Here is a 22,727-nt window from a genome sequence, read left to right on the forward strand (position 1 = left end):
TCACTACCCTGCAAGTTCTTGGAAGCAATGTCTTGATTAACCTGACGACCCTCTTCCTATATATAACTGGTTACTCAGAGGCCACCGCAGCACACACTGGTGGAAGGTAACTGAATCAGGAAATACCCTCAAGTACACAGGACACAGGGAACCTGAGTGTGGGAGTGAGGGGCGGGGGGCGGGGCAAGATTCATATTCTCACAAATGCCTTTCACACATATTTGAAAAACTGAGTTAACGCCCACATCACACATTAATTCAAGATCCTGTTAGCATCACTGACAACACATGTCTAGTCCAGTTCAGCAGCTGATGAATCAGAATGCAGAGAGTTTGTATCACTCAGACAATGCTGATTTCCTATCTCTCCTAAACTGGCCCTTTGTTTTGTGATTTGTCTGTGTTCGAGTTCCTGTGTGCATGAGTATGTAGCGACCGGAAGGTCCCTTCCTCTGCTCCTCTCTCTACCTTCTATATCGAGATAGGGTCTTTCGCCGAACCTGGAAATCACTGACTGGCTAGGCTGGGTGGCCAGAGAGCCCCCAGCCTCTCCTGCAGCCCCTCCCCTTCCCCCAGCATAGCACTGGGTTAGATGTGCACTATGCTCAGCTTTCATGTGGGTACCAAGGATCCAAACTCAGGCCCTAATGCTTGCACGGCAGATACTTTGCCCAGAGCCATCTCCCCAGTCCCCGAACTGCCTCTTTTCTTGAGAATTAAAAAAAAAAAGTACTGGTATTCAAGAAGATTTAAAGTATTATTAAAAGTAACCCTCCATAAAAATATTTTTTGTTTAAAATAAATAAAATAAGAATTGTATGTATTTTTCCATTTTATTTAAATGTTACCAATGAGTTTTCATGAGTGTTGATTTTTACAAAGCAAATACCAAGCAGATGAGCAGGGGTTACTAACAGAAAATCTGGCTACCAGATTATGTAATATCCAGATGGAAAATGTGTATTTCATTTTATTGTGATGTGGTCTTTACACATCTTTATCTCATTTCCTGATGAGTCCCCCCACTTTACTTCCCATTCCAGGTAGACAGTAGAGCAAGAACCAAGAGTAGGAAGCAGAACCATTTGGAAGGCCATAATGCCAGTCTTCCCAGAAGGCCTTCCTCATGGCCTGAGGTTATGGCAAAGCATAACCAAACATGCTTTAAACCAATGCTGATATGTGAGCCATTGTATCACGTCAAGGCTTGCTCCAACACCAGCGAATGTTTACAGTTGAGGAGATCAAAATGGCCAGACGTCAGGAAAACAACAACAAAGCAAACGCAAAGGACTTTTAACAGGAAAGAATATCCTAAGCGAAAGAACCCTGGCACTGTTCCTCCATACCAGTCTTGTCAAGATAAACAGAAAAGGGGCGCAGATGAGCTGAGGCCCCAAAGCTGAGCACCATGCACATTCTCTAGCCAAATGACAGGTTTCAAACTCTGGCACTGTCCAATGCTCTCAAATATACACCCAGGAAAGCAGCAGGGAGAGAGGTCAATTTCCAGTATAATGTTAAACAGTTTTTAATAATCCAGAAAGAAAAGCACAAACCTGAGATTACTGAAATCACCCAGCAACACAGCAATAGGCCAATTTCAGATGCTGGCTTTCTCCTTCTGCATGTTTAATATACAAAGTGTGTGTTTTCTGGTATCATATCTAAGAATCCTCTGGGCCAGTGGTTTTCAGCCATCCTAGTACTGTGTGACCCTTTAATACAGTTCCTCGTGCTGTGGTGACCCCCCCCCAGCCATAACATTATTTTCTTTGCTACTTCATAACTGTAATTTTGCTACTGTTATGAAGAGTAATGTAAATATATGAAGTTCAGGAGATCTGATATGCGACTTTCGTGGCCCACAGGCTCTAGCATTAGAGACAAGCCAAGTGCACACAACTACCCGTGTCTGTGGTCATCTGACATGCTCTGGATGTTGTTACTTTCTTTCACTCACACAACCCCTGTCTACCAAAGATTTGCGTTTAAACACAGTAAGAATAATCCTAAAGTTGTGCTAATACTGTGTTGTAGGGCACTTAAGTGCTTAGCTTGAACAACTGGTACAAAAAAGAAGACAAACACTCTGCTAAAAAGTTTTAAATAACAGAGTATTCGTGTTAGATGTACTGTTAGCGTGTTAACACTCCTTAGAGAAAAAGATAAAGACACAATAAAGGGATGCTGAAATGTGGATAAAAATGACCTAAGTAGGAATTACCGATTCCTCTAGTCTCAGTCTTCTTATCTGTAAAGGGGGGAGATTAAAGGAGGAAACCTAGTTTCTTCTCGCTATGAAAGCATTTCTTCCACAGGCCATCTGAGGATCAAGATGCACTGCTCTGTATGTGATTCTGTTTTCCTTAAATTAAAATAAAATGTATCATTAATAAAAGAGTTAACAGTTTTGTCAATCAGTGATACAACTATTAGAACAACTAACAAGCAGAAAAAGTTAATATTATACATTCTTATGTTGATATCCTGGCCAAGGGGAACAGAGAAAGGTTTAAATTGCCATGCTTTTTTTTTTAAAAAAAATAAAATAAATAAAAACTTGTATATAACAATAAAAGGTATAGTATACAAGTGGTTAACAGAATAGAGTTCTGGATATTCATGACATTTCAAAGGGAATGCTTTGCATTTAAAGTAGATTATGAAATCAGTGGCAATGTGAGAGTCAGCTCCACAGACAGAAGCAGGAGTCAGCCCTGAACAATGTTGAGGCGTACAAATACCTCTCCAGAAGGAAGTTATTTTCCAGAACTCAGTATTTTATCGTCATTTCTGGAAACTGAAGCTCTTAGAAATACGAGAAGAGCCAGAGAAATATGAAAGGTGGTATGAAGTTGGGAGGAAAGGAGCAGAAAGAACCAGCCCCAGTCTGGAAAAGTCATCAATGAAGAAGGAAGCAGAGTCTAGGGCTGTCAAATTAGCACCAAGTGGGCAAAGTCATGGAAACTGTTTCTGGTTTATCACTACTAAACAACAACAAAGTGTGGGAAATTTCTAAGCAAGAACCCTAGTGTTAGGTATGGATGTGAAATGCCCGCACAGGCTTGTCACTTGGTCCCTGGTGGTGGTATTGTTTGGGAGGTTGTGGATCCTTCAGGATATGGGATATATCTAAGAAAGTGAGTTGGTTGGAAATCCAGCCTGCAGGGTTATAGTTCCACCCCACTGCTAGCCAGTATCTCTGGGTTTTGGTTAGAAAGAAGAGTTCCAGCCACCTGCACCACAACTATGAACTCCACTGTATTTCCCCCACTATGGTAGTGTCAAATCAAACCCTCCCTCAAAATGCTTCTTGTCATGCCTCTGTGGTCATAGCAATGAGAAAAATAACCCATATACCTGGTGTGGAAATCCAAGCATCTTTGAATTTTATCTTGTTCTTGTTTTGATTTATAGAATTGAAAAAGTAGAGTTAAAAGCAGGCTAGATTAAGTCTCAAATATTATCTGACCAGCTTCCCTAAGGTCCTAAAAGAGAACTGATTTTTACAAAGTAAGCTGTTCATCTGAGTTCAGAGACATTCTGCAAACTTCTCCGTGAAACGTTCTGACATTACATGCTGTTTGATGTGGGATGTACTTCTGTATATATGTTGCTTTTATTGACTAATGAATAAAGCTGTTTTGGCCAATGGCTTAGCAGAGTAAAGCCAGGTGGGAAATCCAAGCAGAGATACAGAAAAATAGTAGGCAGAGTCAAGCAGACACCAGCTGGCCACCAAGGAAACAAGACAAGTAGGAAATGAGGTAAATCCATGGCCACGTGGCAATACATAGACTAATAGAAATGGGTTAATTTAAGGCATAAGAGCTAGGAACTTGCCTGAACCATTGGCCAAACAGTGTTGTAATTAATATAGTTCCTGTGTGATTATTCTGGTCTGGGCAGCTGGGAAATGAAAGTGCAGTCTCTGTTTACAAATGACGCCCAAACATTTGGCAAGAATTTCCACATAAAGCCTGAGAAAGCTTTTTCTTTTCTGTTTTGTTTCATTTTTTTTTAAAAAAAGGATTCTAGACAGACAAGAACAGAATCAAGTGCAGTTTCTTGGTAACTGTTTTTTCTCTAGTAGGCTCTGTTTGCTGGCAGCAAGTAAAAGCATGGCTCCTCTAAGAGAGGCTTCCTGACTCCGCTTTAGCTGCAAAACGTTGCAGCTCTTTTAAAAGGCCCTGCCACCAAATACTTAAATGGTGTTAATGAGTAGCTGGCAGTATGCTTCTTGGTGGTGGCAGGGACCTTGAAACCCCACAGTGTTGTGGCAATAAGCATGGCTCCTGCCATTACCTCTACCATAAAGCTAGACTCTTAGGAAGCTAAGAAATGGACAAATCCAGCCACCAAAGCCACAGCTTTAACCCTAGCTTAGCAAATTAAAGACTCATGTGGTCAGAAAAAGATAAAAGATCTATACAATAAAGACAGATTTGGATGAAAAAAAACCCTCTAAACAGTTTACAGTGTATTTAAAAATATATGTAGGCTTGGGAGAGAAAAGGAAAAGGATAGAGAAAGTCCTTTTGAAAAAGAAATATAGTTGGGCATGGTATCACATGTATTTAATCCCAAAACTTGGGAGGCAGAGGCAGGTTGATCTCTGTAAGTTCAAGGCCAGTCTGGTCTACAGGGTGAGATGTGGAACAGACAAAGATACATAGATAAACCCTGTCTCAAAAAACCAAAAATTAAAAAATAAAAATAAAATAGTTAAAAAAAAGCCATGGAAAGAGGGAAAAAAATCAGAGAATCTGGATACTGTATGTTATTGTGTTTCCTTTGAATTTTTTTGACTGTAGGGAGACATTTGATTCTGGGGGCTGCTAAGCTAAACCAAAATACATATTTAAAAGGTATCTTGATTTCAAAATTTGAGCCTAAGGATGCGTTACTTTGGGAAAGAGGGTCTACTTTCCACAGAAGATGGAAACCTGTGGATTCCTTTCAGGCTAATGTGGTTTGATGGAAAAATACCCCCCTCAAAGGTCTCTGTGAACCTTAAAAATACTTCATGCAACAAACAACAGAAAGCAGTTGGGAGAAAACTATGCTCAAATTCCCAAAATGATTGTTTATAAATGTTTATTTTCATTTAAAAGGGGTTGGGTGTAAATGGTTAATAGTCATAGTCAATCTCTTTCTACAAAAGGTGGGGCATATGATACAGAAATGAATATTTTACATTGGTAAGAACTTTGGTTTATTGATACAAATTTATGGTCAATTTTGTTATATGTATATTTCTACTCTTGTTTAAGGTATTATGATTATACAGTTCATTTAAAAATGTAATATATAATTAAAATACAGAGTTATAACCATCTATAATAATCAAACTTTTAGTTACATTAGGTTTTCTAGATATACAGATATATTTCAGTTAGATAGATAATCTTCAACACTTCAAAGACCTACAAAACATGGCATTTAAAGGTTTTAAAAACTTCGACTTTTCTCGACAGTGAGACATGTCTGCTTCTAGCAGCAACAGTTTTCAGAGAGGTCGCTGGGCACTGAAGAAACTTGTTATGGAATTTGCCTTCAATGTGACAAGGCTTGCCATTTGGGCAAGAAATTGCTCTTGTCTAGACTGCTTAATGGTGTGCTGTACGAACTGGACATGCAAGACCAACAGAAAAGTAACTACAGAACTTTCCAAACACCAGGATGTTCCTTTAGGGTTCCTGCTTCACAGAAGAAACTGCCAGACATTCTGCAGGACACAGAAGAAAGCAGCTCATGAACTCTGCCAATACAAGACCAAACAGATCTTCAAATTTCCTGCCTCACTGAAAAGTCACCCAGATATTATGGGGCTATAGGCTGAAGATGGATGCCCAAACATTACAAAAATACTTTGAGTGACTGGCAACAAGATGTCTCTGTCAATTCAAGAACTGTGGAAGTTGCTTACAATGCACTGCCTGTTTACTTAGGTAATATTATATCCTTTTGGAGTCTTTGATGAAGTTGAAGATTAGACAGTTATAGTTTTCCTTAGCTATAATAAAAAAATAAATTAGATACGAAACTTTAGACTCACAAAGATAGATGATAGAATATTTTCTTTAATTTCTGCCTAAAACAGACTAAATATTGTTACTGTAATTCTTGCTTGATAACCATTTTGTTATATGCAATTTTACTATGTTAAAATTAAAACGTTCCCTTTTATTTAGACAGAAAAAGGGAAATGATATGAGATGTCCTTCTGTATATGTGTTGCTTTTACTGGCTAATGCATAAAGCTGTTTTGACCAATAGCTTAGCTGAGTAAAGCCAAAAGGGAAATCTGAGCAGAGACACAGAGAAAAAGTAGGCAGAGTCAAGTAGACGCCAGCCAGCAAGCTATGGGGGAAACAAGACACGTAGAAAATGAGGTAACACCACAGTGACATGGCAATACATAGGCTAATAGAAATGGGTTAAGATGTAACAGCTAGCTAGAAATATACCCAAGCCATCAGCCAAGCAGCGTTCTAATTAATATAGTTTTTGTGCAATTATTCCGGTCTGGGTGGCCAGGACATGAAAGTGTGGTCTCTGTTTACAGTTACCTACTATCTAAAGTTGCTATCATCTCTCAGGAAACTTTCTGTGTTATATGTTAAAGTGGAATCTGGGTCAGTCTCTCCTTCATTATCAGGAGGAAGTTGAATTTCTTTAAATCATTCCTTGTCTTTCCAAAGCACAAATCATGAATATGTAGGGCAAAATGACCACAAAGCTAGTTCATCTTGTACCCACACCAGGTAAGAAGTCTGACAGGCAGCTCCTAGAACTTGTCTTGTTTTCCTAGTTTCCTTCCTCCCCCCAGACAGCTGTTAACCCCGAGTCTAGCCCTTTGGCTCAGAAATTATAAAAATGGTCTTAGTGAGTTTATATATATATAAAATATATATAATATATATATATTAAATTCTCCACCTTAAATGCTCATTTCAATGGTTTTTAGCCCATCTACATCTAGCATATAATCCTAGAATGCTCCCATCTCTCTTCTGACCCCCTGGAAGCTGGCGTTTATTAACACGTGGCCATCATTACTGGGCACTCTTCTGGGTGTTTTGCCCAACCTGAGGCTGGTGCACTCCACATGCTCTCAGCGCCAACCTGTTTCAAAGGAAGCCCACGGAGCTCAGTGAAGGCTTTCCTAACTGCACTCCCAATGCAATGCCAGGAGTTTTCTGGTTTTGTTTTGTTATTAGTTTGTTTGTTTGTTTGTATGCTTTTTTATTCCTTTTGTTACACACTAGTAGTAGCCACGGAGAGAACAAACTATTTCTGTGAGGCTGGGGATGTGGCTCAGCTGGCAGAGCTCTTATCTGGCATGTACGCGGCTCTGGGTTCCATGTCCAGGACAGCACAAAGTGGACATAGTGGTGCACACCTACACTCCCAGCACGTGCAAGGTGAAGACGTGAGACCGGCGTAAGGTCTCTTCATCCTTACCCCTTCATCAAATGTGAAGACCCTAGGATACCCACAATGCTGCCTTAAAAACAAACAAAAACAAAACCCCCAAATCAACTGTATGTATTTCCTCCCTAGAATAAGAAAGGTCATTGGCTCTGATCAGCTGTAAAAGCAGGTAACCCTGCAGCACAATCAGGCTAAGCTACTGCAGAAATCCTGGCTGCCCAAGAGGCTCCGGCTCAAGAGTCAGGCTCTGGGTCTGGGTTCTGAAGTTGGACAGATGCCCCACCAGATCCTTATTCTCCTGAAACATGTTAGGAAATCTGTGGTTATTTTACTCAAGCAAGAGATAAAGGAAAAATGTATTATATCTACATTTGTCCCCTTTTCCCCCCTTGGAGACAAGATCTTTCCATGTATCCCATGTGATCCTCCTGCCTCAGTCTCCCGAGGGCTGGAATTGTACTATTACACCTAGCTTGTCTTAGGTCTAATATGACATTTATTCCGAAGTGGAAACATATTGGGAAATAGCTTTTCCCCACCTCCTACTCAAGAGGTCAGCATAGGAAACAGTTCTACCCAAACCACACTGCTCAGTACTGCTAATAGGTCAGGAACGTCTTAGCTTTCTTTAATTCATGCACCATGTATAAAGAATTTTCTTCAGAACACCAGATAAATACACTGGAAATTTTTCTAATGCAATTACCAAGATGGAAAAAAAATTCAGAAAAGGCAAACAAATGTCAGAATAGTCTGAAATAGGCTGAATGATGTGTTGCGGTCAAATAGGCACAACTTCACATTGACACATACAGACGTGGACGTCAGAGGTGGCATTCTGCTCTTAGGAAATATTCCTGCTATTTGCTACTGTGGGCGACAGCCAAGGATAAGGTTTAGCTCTTTACACAGTACGGATGCCCTTAGCTCACAATGAGCTATATCTCGATGAACTATGGCAACTGGAAGCTTTGTGTGCATTTAAACATCTCACCTGCTTACCATCATAACTGAGCTCTCCTAACCATGCTCAGAAGGCAAAACCATTTAACACAAGAGACCATTTTAAAGAAAAGAATACATCATGCAATTATCAAATGCCTGCTGGAGGGGAAGACACGGCTTTGCAGTTAAGAGTACTTCTGGCTTTTCCAGAGAACCCAAGCTCAGTTCCTAACCTCTAAATCTCACAGCATTAAGCTCACTCACATTTTCAAGACTAGTGTTATTTAAGGGGGAAAAAAAGGCTCTATGTTTTACTCCCTTAAATGAGCTTTACTATAAAAGCTATATATCAGCATCAGAGCTGGAGGTCAGAGTAAGAATGATGTGGTCAACTATCATTTCAAGGCCTGGGAGTTTGAGGAAACTCGATTCACTTTCCCAAGCCAACGCTTGCTAACGGCAGAGGAAGGCCTACCAAGCAGGGCACAAAGAACTGCCCACAGGACCCCGGTTAGTGAATGCCCTGCAGACTGGTGCTACCCTCATCTGAAACAGTCTCCTTTCGTTCTAGGCGTTTTAAACTTGACGACAAATTTGGGGATCACAGGAGAGGAAGTCTGCCACCTACAGGTCAGAGGAAAGAAGGCCTCACTAGGTCTTTTTAGAACTAAGTACTGACAAGTACTGAGTGTTCTAAGAGTGACTTCAGGAGAGTAACCGGGGGCAACACAGAAAGAGGCTTTGGGAAAGGATGCTGCCTTCACGTTTCTGCTGTGTTAACTTTTTCATTAACACGTGGCACTGCGTTCGTGGTGGCCATAAACAGATAAATAAATGAATAAATGAATAGCTAAACGTTATGAATCCCTGGGTAAAAAGAATAGAAATGGTAATGTGGGCTCTCTTCCATACCCCTAGCATTTCCTTCTCATTGCTACAAATTATCTGAAGGAATAACCAAAACCTAATATTGTGGGTAAATTCTAGAAAAGGTTTAGGTTCTTAGTCTACCAAGATAAAGTCCAGATGAATTATGTATATAAAAGCTTGGGAGAATTAACAGCCTTTATGAGACTGCAACAAAGTCTTACAGCTGCAAAGATCTTTCTACGTCTTCTGATGTGGGTATCTGTTTACTGTGTGAAGATGTATTTGCTATGACTGGTGTGACAAAAGACTGAACAGCCAATACTAGGCAGGAGGTATAGGTGCGGTTTCTAGAGAGAGAAAGGAAGAGGAGGAATCTAGGCTCACAGAAGGCAGGGGACACAGAGAGGAAACAGAAGGTACAAGATGGAAGAGAGGTAATGCTACATGAGAGAACACAGATGAATATAAATGGGTTAATTTTAAGTTATAAGAGCTAGTTAGGAACAAGCCTAAGCTATAGGCCGAGCTTTTGTAATAAGTCCCCACGTCACTATTTGGGAGCAGACTGGTGGGACAGAAGACTTGTTACAGTCTTCCAAACCAGGACTGGCTGAACAGAGAAGAACTCACATAAACAGTGGTGAGTCACTGTGCGGGAGTGATGGTGGCACCACCGAACTCTTAAGAATATTAGGTAAAACACTGAATACATTAATCTACAGAAGTAGACAATTTGTAATATATACAGTTGATGCAAGATTAATAAAAACTCAGGGTCAGAAATTGGGGTTCAACCTGAAGATCTGAAAAGCAAAACAGCCAGTCACTGGCTCTTACCTCAACCTTAGTCTGAAATGGTGATCCTGCCTCCTAGAATCTCAGCATGAGACTGTGTGAGAGCTGTCTCTGCCATCTCCCCTCCTCACCCCCATTTTATAGCCTTCTCTAGGGCTGGGATCAAAGGCATGCACCACCCTATGGCAACTAGTGTGGCTACTGGGACTAAAGGTGTGTGTTACCATAACCTGGTCTATAAGGCTGACCAGTGGGACTGTTTTACTCTCAGATCTTTAGGCAGTCTTTATTTATTAAAATACAGTTGAAATGTCACTACATACAGTGATGTCACCGTATCAAAATGTATTTACACAGACATATAAATTTAAGAAGCCTTAGAAAACCATCCCCTAAATGTTAATAATGATTATACTGTGGGGATTGAGGATGAAAGACTAAAAAGACTAAGACAGTGCTCTAAAGATGTGCTTACAGAATAATGGAAAGAAGGCAGGCATGGTGGAAGTATTTGGGATGGTCTGGAACATGTGGCCTTTTGGAGAAGGTGTGTTACATTGGGTGAGGTCACTGCACTATCCCTTCAACTCCCCACCTCCTCCTAGGGGACCAAGATGTAGGCTCACAGATGTCTCTGCACTATCCCCTCAACTCCCCACCTCCTACTAGGGGACCAAGATGTGAGCTCACAGATGTCTCTGCACTATCCCCTCAACTCCCCACCTCTTAGGGGACCAAGATGTGACCTCACAGACGTCACTGCCACCATGCTTTTGTTCTGTCATCATGGGCTCTAACTCTCTGAACCACAAATCCAAATTAAACTCTTTTATAAGTTGCCTTGGTCTGTCTTATTACAGCAATAGAAAAGTAACTGAGACAGCATCTTTATACTTACTATAGATGCAAAAATATAAGGGCTTGACCAATCTTTAGCTAGTCCATGTCCATGTCTGGTTTGACGTAAGCACTGTTGAAGGATGTAATCATTCCTGTTGGACAAGTAAGCGGATTTATTTCTGCTTTAGCAGTAAATATCACACACGTTCAGCATTTTCCAGGTCCTGCCACTGGCCCTCTGTGCTGCTCTTGGGGGACAGAAAAGCCAAGGAACTGATAAAACCAACACAATACTCTGAATGCAGATTCTGCTGTGGTTGGCAAAAGCGCTCTGCTTCTAATCTAGGTGTATCCTGTAGCACCTGTAAAAAAGCTAATTTGTTAGCTTATAAATAGGGCAAAATTCAGAACTGTAGCTATTGATAGACATCAACTCATTCTTGGCAATTGCTAATAATTTAGATGCTATGATCTGACTATAAATATGTATTACAACTGGAGAAATGGCCAAAAGGTTAAGAGTGCTTGCTGCCCTTGCATAGTTGGGTTCCCAGCACCAACACTGGTCAGTTTATAAACCTCCAACTGTGGTTCCAGGGGATCCTGTGCCCTCTTCTGGCCTCCTTGGACATGCACATGCATGTACACGAGCTCCCACACATACACACCTTAAAATTTATTAAAACGATATTGCTTATTTCCCAAAGATTTAGCTAACCCTACAAAAATAAAACTCCATCTAATTCCTGTGAATTTATCTGTGTGTGTTCAAGTCCAGTAATTATTTCACTGTCTGTCTGAAGCACTAAGAGCACTAAGTTCAATGCTCGGTGCCATGCTTCGGTCTTTGGGGTAACAGTATCATAAACTCTTGGAACTAGCTCCAGGTTATCTGAAATACCTGAATGAAAAAGTTCACTACTTAGTTTACTGTATTTACTCAAGATATAAGATGAAGGGGAGCCAGAGTTGGTGGCCTTTTGCACATGATGTTGAATGCACGTGCTGGCTTCCACTGCTGATGGGCGAGTGGCAGTGTTACACATGACAGCTGACAGGTATTCATGCCACCCACTTGCCATGCACTTCAACACAGTTGGTCTATAGACGGACAGAGATGAGGCCATCCAAGAGGAAGAATCAGGAAGCCATCCTGAACAAGCATTATTCTCTTTATTTAAAGGTTGTTCAGCAAGAATTTGAAGATGACTAAGACATAAAAATTCAACAGCACCACCTCCAAGGAAGACCTTCTCCTCTTTTAGGGCATGAGATAAACGATATACACAAGACCAAAATCTGTCTTCCTTTGCTTCCATCTGAGCACTTACTGGGCTGGTGAGTACAGCTGTAATCAAATTAATTCTTTCTGTTTTTAACAAGATTGCCATTCTGTTGCTCCTGTTCACATCATGAGGACTTGTCCAGGAGGTCACGGAGACCTCAGAGCCCACACAGTCTTCGTTCACTTGTGTAACATAGGCTACTGGTGTTGCTCTTGTAGCCTCTGCAAACGCTTGCAACACACTGCCATTCACTGACCCAATCACCAGTCGCTTACTGTGCAAGCATTTTTCAGTTAAGTGTTCAGATACATTTCCTTGTACCAGGACGAGGCTCACATTGAACTGGGTTAACACCTGCAACACACTTTTTGCCCACAGTTCTTCTGCACTATCTTCTGGAAGCTTTCCACTATCTAACTTAGTCTTAATATTTACGGACTTATTAAATCCCAGGTGGCGGTAACTCTCTGTGAGGTCACCCTCGATGAGAATCACCCGGAAAGGTTGATCCTGCAATTCCTTTATCAGAGTAAGACTAGACATGGGTACAACAGTGACATATCCTAAACAAACACAAGAAAAAGCTTCAGGTAAGCCGGGGAGACAGCAAGTGAGGAGTCTTGATGCATCAAACATAAATGGTGCCTTATAGTTGTCTTGAAGGTACACACTCTGCCACTGCAGCCTCACAGCTGCTTCTGCCAATGCCATGCTGCTGTGGTCTCCATGGCTCAAGCCGACTGCTAACTCCACCAAATCATTACACCTAGAAGCTTTGGGAGTTGACCCACACTGTTCTAGAAATCCATCAGGTCTGCTTATCCTGTGGCTATTATCTGCCCTATTAAAATGCCTACTGTGAGTTAATGCTGACTTTCTGCAGAAGGAATCTGCAAGCAGGCTGTTTCGCAGAGTCTGTGGTATATTTTCTTCCGTTTCAACCTTAGCCTGAGTTTTGAAGAATTTGAGTGATGCAGCATGTCTCCCAGAAAGACTGTAAGACGACAGTAACTGAGATGTAGCATCTTTGAAATCACGCTTTTCCTGTAACAAGCCGGGACCTGAAGGACGCAAGTTGACATCAACTGTTTCAAGTTTGTAAACTATACTTGAGTTGTCCATGTGGTCAAATACATTGCATATGGGTACTTGAAGGGAAACTACTGCTTCAATGCAAGAGTTCAAGCCTTCGGACATTACTGACACTATTACTGTAGTGGGAACACCCAGATGGAGACATTCTTCAACAGCTCTGCTCCAAGCACCAACAAGAAACAAGAGAGTGCTGGTTCCAATTCTATATGCACCATTCTGTGCTTGAACTGCTTCATTGAGAAGCTGCCCCACTGCACAGGTTAAATCCAAACCTTCAAGAAGTCTGACTGTTGAGCTGATTAACACACTTTCATGACACTCTGCATCTGTAATAAACTTGGTGGCTTTTACTGGGCCCAGGAAACTTCTTCCTGTTTGTGCGAATGATGAAAGCTGCTGAAGTCCCACGTGCCTTCTTTTGTTTATGATGCTGCAAGCCATCACCACGAGTAATTATCTGCAAATAAAACAACACTTGAAACTTTCCTGGGTGACTGATGACAAGGGCTCTATAAAGAGAAGAAAACACAGCTCACACTTTTGGACAGAGTTTCAATGACTGTGATCAGTGTGATGATGCAGAAGAGTAAATCAAGGGCGTGGGACAGGGTGGTGGAGAGAGGGCTGACCACTCCACAAGGGAGAGGAAATAGGAGTACCGGCAACAAGCAAGGTTTCCAGAAGGCAATCTGCAGAATGAGACTTAAAACATTTGTGCTATGATTCTTTTGAGACGGGGTTTTACTATACAGGATGGTCTTAAATCTGTGATCACCCTGTCTCCACCTTGAAAGTGCTAGAATTACAGGTGTGTTCCATCATGTCATCTGCAGGATAACTGTGCAAACTGAGCAAGAGGGTGGTAGTGAATGTACAACTATGTTAAAAAAAGAAAGAAAAAAAGAAAAGGAAAAGCACTGTGTACTAGGAGCCTGGTATTATGAGAATATGGCGTACACGGCAAGGAGCTGAAGGACTTAAGGCTCCAGTAGAGGAGGAATTGGGTTATGAGCACATTTCATGTTATGTTAAGAAATAAGCTTTATTCTATAATGGAAACCACTTGTGTTAAGAATAAGAACTCACTTGATGTAGCGTTTGAAAGCTTTTTAAACCTGAGCCCGGGCTTGAATTTTGCTCTACTGCTAACAGGCAGCTAGCCCTTCAGTTTACACATCTGGGAAATGAGACTAATCACAGAAGCTACTTCACAGCTAGCATGAGGAGACAGTGCTCGGAAGAGTGGAGAGCACAGTTTTATGTATGTTCAGTTATGCTGCCATCCTTGTGAAGGACCCCAACTTCATTGGGGTCACAGTTAAAACTGTGGTTTTAACTTTAACCACAGTTATAACGCTCTGCAAAGGTTTTCAGATAGCAAGCTCCATTAAGGCCTCCGGAGTCAGGACCTCCAGAGTGCTGAACAAATAACAGGCTTAATTCAGGACCTCCACAATGCTAAAGCAAAGACACCTGAGATTAGAGCGAGGACAGCCTTATCTGGCAGCAGGACAGGAGATTTATGAACTGACATGAGTAGGAACAAAGACTTCAAGGGAGGAAGAGAGGATTGCGAGGCCTGAGTCACGTACAGAGCGGGCCTCTCACGAGTCAGGGGCTGTGCAAATCAGACATCTAGTCGCCAGCCAAGCTAGGAAGGCAGGAAGAGATAAGAAAAACAGGTAGCACAGCCCCCTCCTTGGTATCCAGGTGGGTCTGGACAACCCCCTCCTTGGTATTTAGGTAAAAGGTCAAGAATGTGCCACCCAGCTTAGCCTTATTTGAACTGACCAATGAAATGAAAGCTTTTCTGCTTCTGTACCCGCGCTTTTGCTCCCCTATAAAAACCCCTCATCCCCAACCTGCAGGCGCGCAAGTTCTTCGAGAGACTTGTCGCCCAGGTACCTGTGTATCCACCAATAAACCTCCTGCTGTTTGCATCCGGCTGCGTGTTTTCGACTGATCTTTGGGCACGGGGTCTTTCCCGAGGGAAGACGCCCACGAGGGAGTCTTTCACTTGCAAGTTTGACTGACTAGCTAAGTACCAGACTCAAAGGAAAACAGCCACTTAATCTTCTAAAATTATGAAGCCAGATAATGGGGAGAAAGATTTGGGAATTGATTACATTATGAAGAAAAAAGGGTACTATTTAAAGGGAAATCCAAAGGCCATTGGAATTATTCAAGATAATATTTTAGAAGTCACCTCCAAAATGAGTATCATCAAGAGAAAGATTATTCAATACTAAAAAGTTTTTAAACAATGGTGCTTTCTTAATTTTTTTTAAATTTTTTTTCTTTTGGTTTTTTTGAGACTGGGTTTCTCTGTGTAGTTCTGGCTGTTTGGGAACTCATTCTGAAGACCAGGTTGGCCTCAAATTTATAGAGATCTGCCTGCCTCTGCCCCCTGAGTGCTGGGATTAAAGCTAGGATTAAAGGTGTGTACCCAGGTAACAATGGTACTTTCTAACTGAAAAACCATCTACAATAAAACTACTGCCTGAGGAGGTGTGAACTCCATTAGGTGAGGAACTGAAGCTAGATGACACTATAAGGCTTTCACGATTCTTTGAAAATTTTTAATCAGAATCTTGTTCTAATACGGATCGTAACTCTGGTAACTTTGTTTCTGAACTAGCGACACTCATCTGTGAAGGGAAGCGTGCTCCAGTCCACACAGCTTTTAGGCTGGAGCACAGGTTTTATTACTCCAGAACAGCTTCCTACAGGCTTTCAAGGACTAACAAAAGTAGAAAGGATGGGCAGGCCCTGCAATAATTATGGCATTATATGAACTTACTCCCAAGTCCTTTTTTTTTCAATGAAATTTTCTGTGTTATATAACAAACAGTTACAATATACTCACACATATTCCTTGATAAGATCAAAACATGATATTAAAATATACCCTCGGACTCAACTTGAGCAATCCTTAGATTCATCGTATCTATCTGGCCTTACTTTTTCTGTCCTTCACTTCCTTCCCCTGTACTATCATCTCCCTACTAAACTCTAATTCTATTTGTCAATGATTTCAATCATTCTATTGATCATATCCTTCAATCCTCTGACTCTCTGACTTCATCTTACTTACCTTGAAAGGCTACTGATCTTGATAAAATGAAGCGACCTTAACTTAAAGAATACAATTTAGATTTAGCACATCCACAATGTTATATAACTGCCACCTCTATCTTGCTCCAAAAGATTTAACAGTCACAAAAGAAAATCTGAAAGCTGCTAAGCAGTAACTCTGTTTCTTTCTATAACTGGTAATCGCTAATTTACTTGCAGTCTATTTTGACCTATTCTTGGTATTTTATATAAAAGGAATCATGAAACATGTGACCTTTCTACATTTTATTTAGCATATTTTTGGAGTTCTTCCACATTTATTACTTAACAATAATTCACTTAGTGGGATAATATTCCTTGGTAGGTACCACATTTTATACACCTATTTACCACTGCTACACATTTGGGTGTTTCCACCTTTTAGCTACTGAGCTTGTGTGCTTCACCTGCTGTGAACTTTTCTGTACACGTACATTTTTGAACCTGTTTCTAGATCTTTCAGCTATAAATCTAGAAGTAAAACTCCTGGGTCATTTGGTAACTCTATGTTTAGCTTAGGGAACTGCCCAGATGTTTTCCCAAACAGAAGAGCATTGCCAGTAGCAATGGACAAAGGTTTTGATTTCTCCACATTCTTACTGTATTAGTTTTCCTGGGCTGCTACTCCAGATTACAGGAGGCTACAATACAGTCATACTCGCGAGAGGACGGCACTGCAGGGCGGTGCTTTCTCTCAGGACTCCAGGGAAGGATACTTTTTTTTTTCTCTTCCAACTCCTAGTTGCTCCTGGCATTCCTTGGCTTTTGGTTGCATAACTTTAATATCTGGCTGCTTCAATTGTCCTCTTTGTTAATTAAAACACCAGTTATTGCACTTACAGCCTATCCTGACCCAGTATGACTTCATCTCAACTAATTGCATCTACAAAGACTACTTTCAAACAAAACCACATTCTGGGTGGGTATGAGTTTTGCGTGTTCGTGTGTGACAGCACTATTCAGTCACTAGTATGTTCAACAACTCTGCTTTTGTCAGATTTTAAACACACTAGTGTAGGGCCCTGTCCTCCCTGTTTCTTGAGGCCAAAACACAGGATGCAAGTAATGTTTATGCTAACCAGCTAAGCTTTTTGCTAAGTTTTGTCCTTGTTTTTGCTACAGCCTGGTACATTAGCCTAAGGGATCTATATTGCTTTAAAATGGTAATTTCCCAACCTGCCTAAAAGAAGCTCAGGGCCAAGGTCCATCTAACCTGTCTGACATTGCCTTGAACCCTTGACCACCTGCCTGGGGAGAAGCTCCCACAGAGGCCAGTTTCCCCAGCCCCCTCTGGGTGGGAGGAGTTTTCCTTTACTAGGGCCAAAGGTATTTAACCCTGGATCAAGTTAAATAAATTGGGCATTCTCTTCTTGAGGATGACTGGAACGAACTCTGTATCTGTGTGTGTGCGTCTTGTGTTTCAACCCCTAGGACAATATGGAACTCACGGAAGATGGATGGCGCGAACGGCGACCCCTACACACTAGCAGATGTGAAAAGAGTTCATTGTGGTTTTGACTTCCATTTTCCTAATGACTAATGCTATTAAACATCTTTTCATGGGCCTAGAACATGTGTCTGTCTGCTTTGGAGAAATGCCGACTGAAGTTCTCTGCCTATTTTAAGAGCGGGCTTTAAAAGATTTCTGTTGCTGAGTTGCAAGCATTCTTTACGCATCAGAGAGCAAACCCTCAGGAAACAACAGCTAACCTCACACCTGTGGATCCAAACAACCACGAATCAGACAGTGTTTGAAGAACACAAAAATAAACTGCATCTGTTTTGAACATGTAACTTATATTCTGTCATCATTCCTTAAGCAATGTATTATAACAACTATGAAGCTAGTGTTACTATTTTCTTAGTTTCTTATTATATTAATTTTAAGGATAATATATACCTAAGTATGTGTGTAGGCTAGATTTAAGTACTCCACCATTTTATGTAAATCACTTATGTACGTGTGGACTTTTTTCTACAACGGAATCTTAGAACCGTTCCCCTATGGACGCTGACGGGCTATGCTATCTGATTTGCATACAATCTATTGTTCTATAGGACACCTCTGCTGTTTGATAATGCTCTTTCACTCAGAAAAACATGTAACTTTCGGTTAAGTTCTGAAGCCTGGAAATTTCTGTTTCAAATACTGTTCTTTTAGTGTTGGTAAAATTTATCACTTATTTGTGGATGCTGTTGCTCATGTTCTTGGTGTTATATGAAGAATCCATTGCCAAATCCAAGGCGATACATATTTAGCCCAGTATTTTCTTCAGAGGTCTATCCTTTATTTAGCTTACTGATTGATTTGAGACTAACTTTTGCATATGGTGTGAGGCGGGGGTTCCAGGTGTCTCAGTACCTCCTGTTAAATGAACTATTTTTTCTCTTGTATGTTCTTAGTACCTTTATCAAAAATGAACTTGCTATACATACGTGGATTTATTACTGGGCTGTCAATGCAATCGCACTGGAGGATGTAATCATTTTATGCCAACACCACATTGTTGCAAAAGCTGTAACTTTCAATTAAGTTCTGAAGCCAGGAAATTTCTGTTTTAAATACTGTTCTTTTCTTTATATTTATAATTTTCCATAATCTGATTTTTGGGGACAGTGGTCTACTTCTCCCTTCATGAATATGCAGTTGATGGAGAAAAATTTGTTGAAAGGACAAGTTTAAAAAGTCTGGCAGTTTTTCACTGCTAACAAAATTTGAGTTTACCTTGGATAAAATGCTTGAAACATATCATAAATAAAATCACAACAAAAATATAAGGTTGATACTAAAATAATTAACCTATTTGTGGAAAATGAAGCATGATATTGGGTACAATGGGTAAAATCTCCTCACATTAAGTAAAAGGGTAACCCCCTGTAACCACGGTCCAAGTTTACACTGTCAATTCCTGCACCAGCTACATTTTGCTTCACTTTCATCCCAACTCATTCTCTCTTCTTTAGACTCTTCGTTTTCCTCTTTCAAATCCTCTGACTGCTTCGAAGCCCTGTGGAGACCCTTGCCTCACCGCAGTCTATGCCTTTGAAGCCCTGTGAAGACCCTTGCCTTGTTGGGGTCTATGTCTTTTACGGGGGTGGGGGTTGTGATGGAGCTCTGCTTATGGTCTCTTTCTAGATCACGATTAAAGACACTGCTCTCTGAGTGGAAAACTATCTGGAACAAGAGGAAAAACCCATAGGTATCTCAAACTCAGTCTGTTTGGAATTATGTTACAAAGGTTTGTCCAGACACAGGATAGATCTCAACCATCTACAAGGAAAAAGTCATATATAACAGATATCAAAGTTAATACTCAAAAGAGGTCTTTTAGCATTTGAATCTATTTCCAGTTTGAGCAGTAACTGAAGAACCTGCCTTAGCAGTCCTAACTTTGGAAGAAGTCCTAAATGGTTCTGAAGAGGTTGCAATGGGCTAATCACTAACACAAACTCAAAATAAGGCTGGGAATAAAAAGACGGTAACAGTGAAGAGGATGAAAAGACGGGCGATTTCAAAAGTGATTAAATACCTCTGGTAACTGTTCTCGGCACTGCACCACCACAACCCGACTGTCATCCTGCGGTGCCCTGCACTGATGCCTCCACAAGCAGGTCAATGTCAGAATACTGTTTCCTTAATTTATCTGCAATGAGAGGAAGAATCAGATTATTTAACTGGGACGTTGACTTCAGAAATCTTCTTTCGAAAGACTGTACCTCGCCTTGTCTAAATATTCAGGTTAGAACACTTGGGCATGCCTTTCAGGGGTTCGACTTTATTTCTTGATGGGTGTAACTAGAATTTTCATCATCAGGGCCAAGTTTGTTCACCTCCAGTCTACAGCTAACACAGCAGTCTAACCACAACATCTCCTGCTTGGAAGCTCTCAGAATAGTCTTCAGCCCTTTGTCCAGCATCGGCGCTCCCATGAAAGGGAGTCACACCCCTTCTACGCTAGAATCTGAGTCTCCCTCACTCACTCCAAGTAAAGGCCATGTCCTCACAGCACCAAGACCCACGCTTCCTCCTCCCCGACTTATCTATTATGCCCTGCTCAGGCCTCCTGCGTGCTTTCAGAATATGTAAGGCATGTTCCCTACCTCAGGATTTCTACATGTCTTAACTATCTTGAAATCTACTGCCTTAACTATCTTGAAATGCTTCCCCAAATTTTCTTTTCAGGGAAGTCTATCCTGGTCAACCTATTACAAACCACAAACCTTTTCCCTTCCATATGCCAGATACTGCTTATCTGTACTAAGGAGATAAACTTTCCTCTTCTTCTCTGAAACTTTACAAAATGAGCACTGTACATTTATGATGCACAGGCCAGTGTTTTCTGTTGACATGATTTTCCAGATGACAATTCTAGTCACTGAGACATTCCCGGTATCTAGAACACTGCTGACAACTTAGCATAGCATTCAGCAAACATTTGGCAAGTGCCAGCTCATCCCAAAGTTGAGTATAAATATTAAAGGCGCAAAAGGATGTTTCAAGTAACTTTGGATCCCTTAGTTGGGGCCCTTTGATTGCTTTTAAAGGGGCCTCCTCCTTCAAATGATAATTAGAACTGTCTCTGGGAAAAACAAAAAACATAACTAAATGATCAACTGCTCCAAAGTAAACACCTACTTTTTACTAAGTTTTTTCAAGCTCACCAGTAGCCATCATGGCACATGACAGGTAGAATACACTGGGTAAATTCAGTAGTTTAATAATGCGCACGGAAAGTCCTCCAGAGCGGAGGGACTCTCACCCAAGTCTCAGGCTAACACGACCCCCCAGGAACTCACGAAAGACCATCCTTGCTGCAATCACATGAGGTTTATTGACAGGACAGGAACCAGTGCACTGGGGCCGAAATTCATCTCCCACGCAGGGGTAGAGCGTTCCACCCCGAGTAACTGGGAGAAAGAGTATTTAAGGGAAGAAACCATTCAAAGGGGGTAGGGAGGGCGTCATTGGAAAATTCCAAAAATACCAGTGATCATTGAAAAATTCCAAAAATACCAGTGATAATCACAAGGGGGTAACTCCCTGTTTCTCAAGATTATAATCTAATTTTATCTTCAGCTAGTTCCTGAAACAGAGTCACTGACCGGCTCATCTAGATTTTTGATTCTTCTCTCCCTGTTTAGATTTTTGGCTCTATATTTTCTATTTTCTGCTAGAGGGGTCTGGATTTATCCAAGTCTTTCAGTATGGCTTTACTATCTTGCTTAGCTATTATTAAAGTTTTATGTACAGAAGAGAATGGTCACTTTTCAAGACTGGGGTATCCTAATCAAGATCTAGAAATTAGAATCTGAACTTAGCATTACTTTTTTTTTTTTTAAGCTGGGTGTACTGGCAGGTGGATCTCTTTGAGTCTGAGTCTACTTAGTGAGTTCCAGGATAACCAGAGCTTCATAGTGAAACCCAGTCTCGAAAAATAATAATAAAATTTAAAACTAGAATATCCAAATTCCTAAAGCATAGTGATCTAAAATTTGTTTAACTGTAACAGTCATATATATATATTATTTGTATATAAGTAATATATGTACATATATGTACACATGTGCTCATATATATATATATGATATATATGTGATATATATCATATATATATATATTCGCTTTTGGGTTTCAGAAGTTTTTTTTTAAAATTAGTGTTAAATAGTACTTTGAAAACTTGGCAACTTTCCAGATGAGATACAAATGGATTACAGCTAAATGACTTAACACTACCTCATTCACAAAATATTTTGAATTTGCATCATCTGAATTCACACTGAGAAAACTTAAGACGGGAAAAATGGCTTCTAATATCAGGATAAACTTACCTATTCCCCCAGAAGACCAAGGAGAGATTTAAAGACTACAACCTGTGTCTGCGAGGTGAGACGGCGGCTTTGGGGGGAAATGTGCCTGCTTTACTCAGGACACTAGGAAGCGATTGCTTCGCATTCTCCCGCCGAGGAGAAAGCCTGGCTCTAGCCACCCTCGGTCCCCGGGGACCCCGCGAGGACTCCGCGCGGCGAGCACCACCCCCGTCCCCGTCTGCGAGCGCCACGCAGCACCTCGGGTTTCACGCCGCCGCGTCCCTCGAGCGGCTCTGAGGCGGGAAGGCCGTGGGACGGTTGCTCCAGTGTGCGGAGGGTCTGAGGGCACGCGAGCCAGGGCTCTCGCTCCCACCCTCCCTGCCCTTCCGGCCCGAGGGGCCCACGACCATCCTCACCGCGCGCCGCTCCACACAGCGCCGGAACCCAGCCAGGCCAGCGGCGGCTTGCGAGCAAAGCACTCGTTCCTTTCCATTGGGCGCAATGCCCGTCAATCACGGGAGCAAGTGGGAGGGC

General features: G+C 41.3%; 1 protein-coding gene across 3 annotated transcripts; it reads right to left on the minus strand.

Annotated features, from left to right (window-relative positions):
• Positions 1-10,038: 10,038 nt before the first annotated feature.
• Bbs12 (Bardet-Biedl syndrome 12) lies at positions 10,039-22,689 on the minus strand. Of its 3 annotated transcripts, none has more exons than XM_048424662.3 (3): positions 22,610-22,689; positions 19,916-20,029; positions 10,039-13,728 (listed from the first exon to the last, which is right to left on the minus strand). In XM_048424662.3, exon 3 carries the CDS (start codon positions 13,710-13,712, stop codon positions 11,610-11,612), a length of 2,103 nt encoding a protein of 700 aa, XP_048280619.3. In that variant the 5' UTR covers positions 13,713-13,728; positions 19,916-20,029; positions 22,610-22,689; the 3' UTR covers positions 10,039-11,609. The 3 variants fall into 3 exon arrangements, with proteins under 3 accessions (XP_048280619.3, XP_048280617.3, XP_048280616.3); XM_048424660.3 differs by lacking the exon at positions 22,610-22,689 and adding an exon at positions 22,452-22,603; XM_048424659.3 differs by lacking the exon at positions 22,610-22,689 and adding an exon at positions 22,215-22,434.
• Positions 22,690-22,727: the final 38 nt, after the last annotated feature.

Source organism: Myodes glareolus, chromosome 20 (genome assembly GCF_982192425.1).
Source record: "Myodes glareolus chromosome 20, mMyoGla1.1, whole genome shotgun sequence".
NCBI lineage: Eukaryota > Metazoa > Chordata > Mammalia > Rodentia > Cricetidae > Myodes > Myodes glareolus.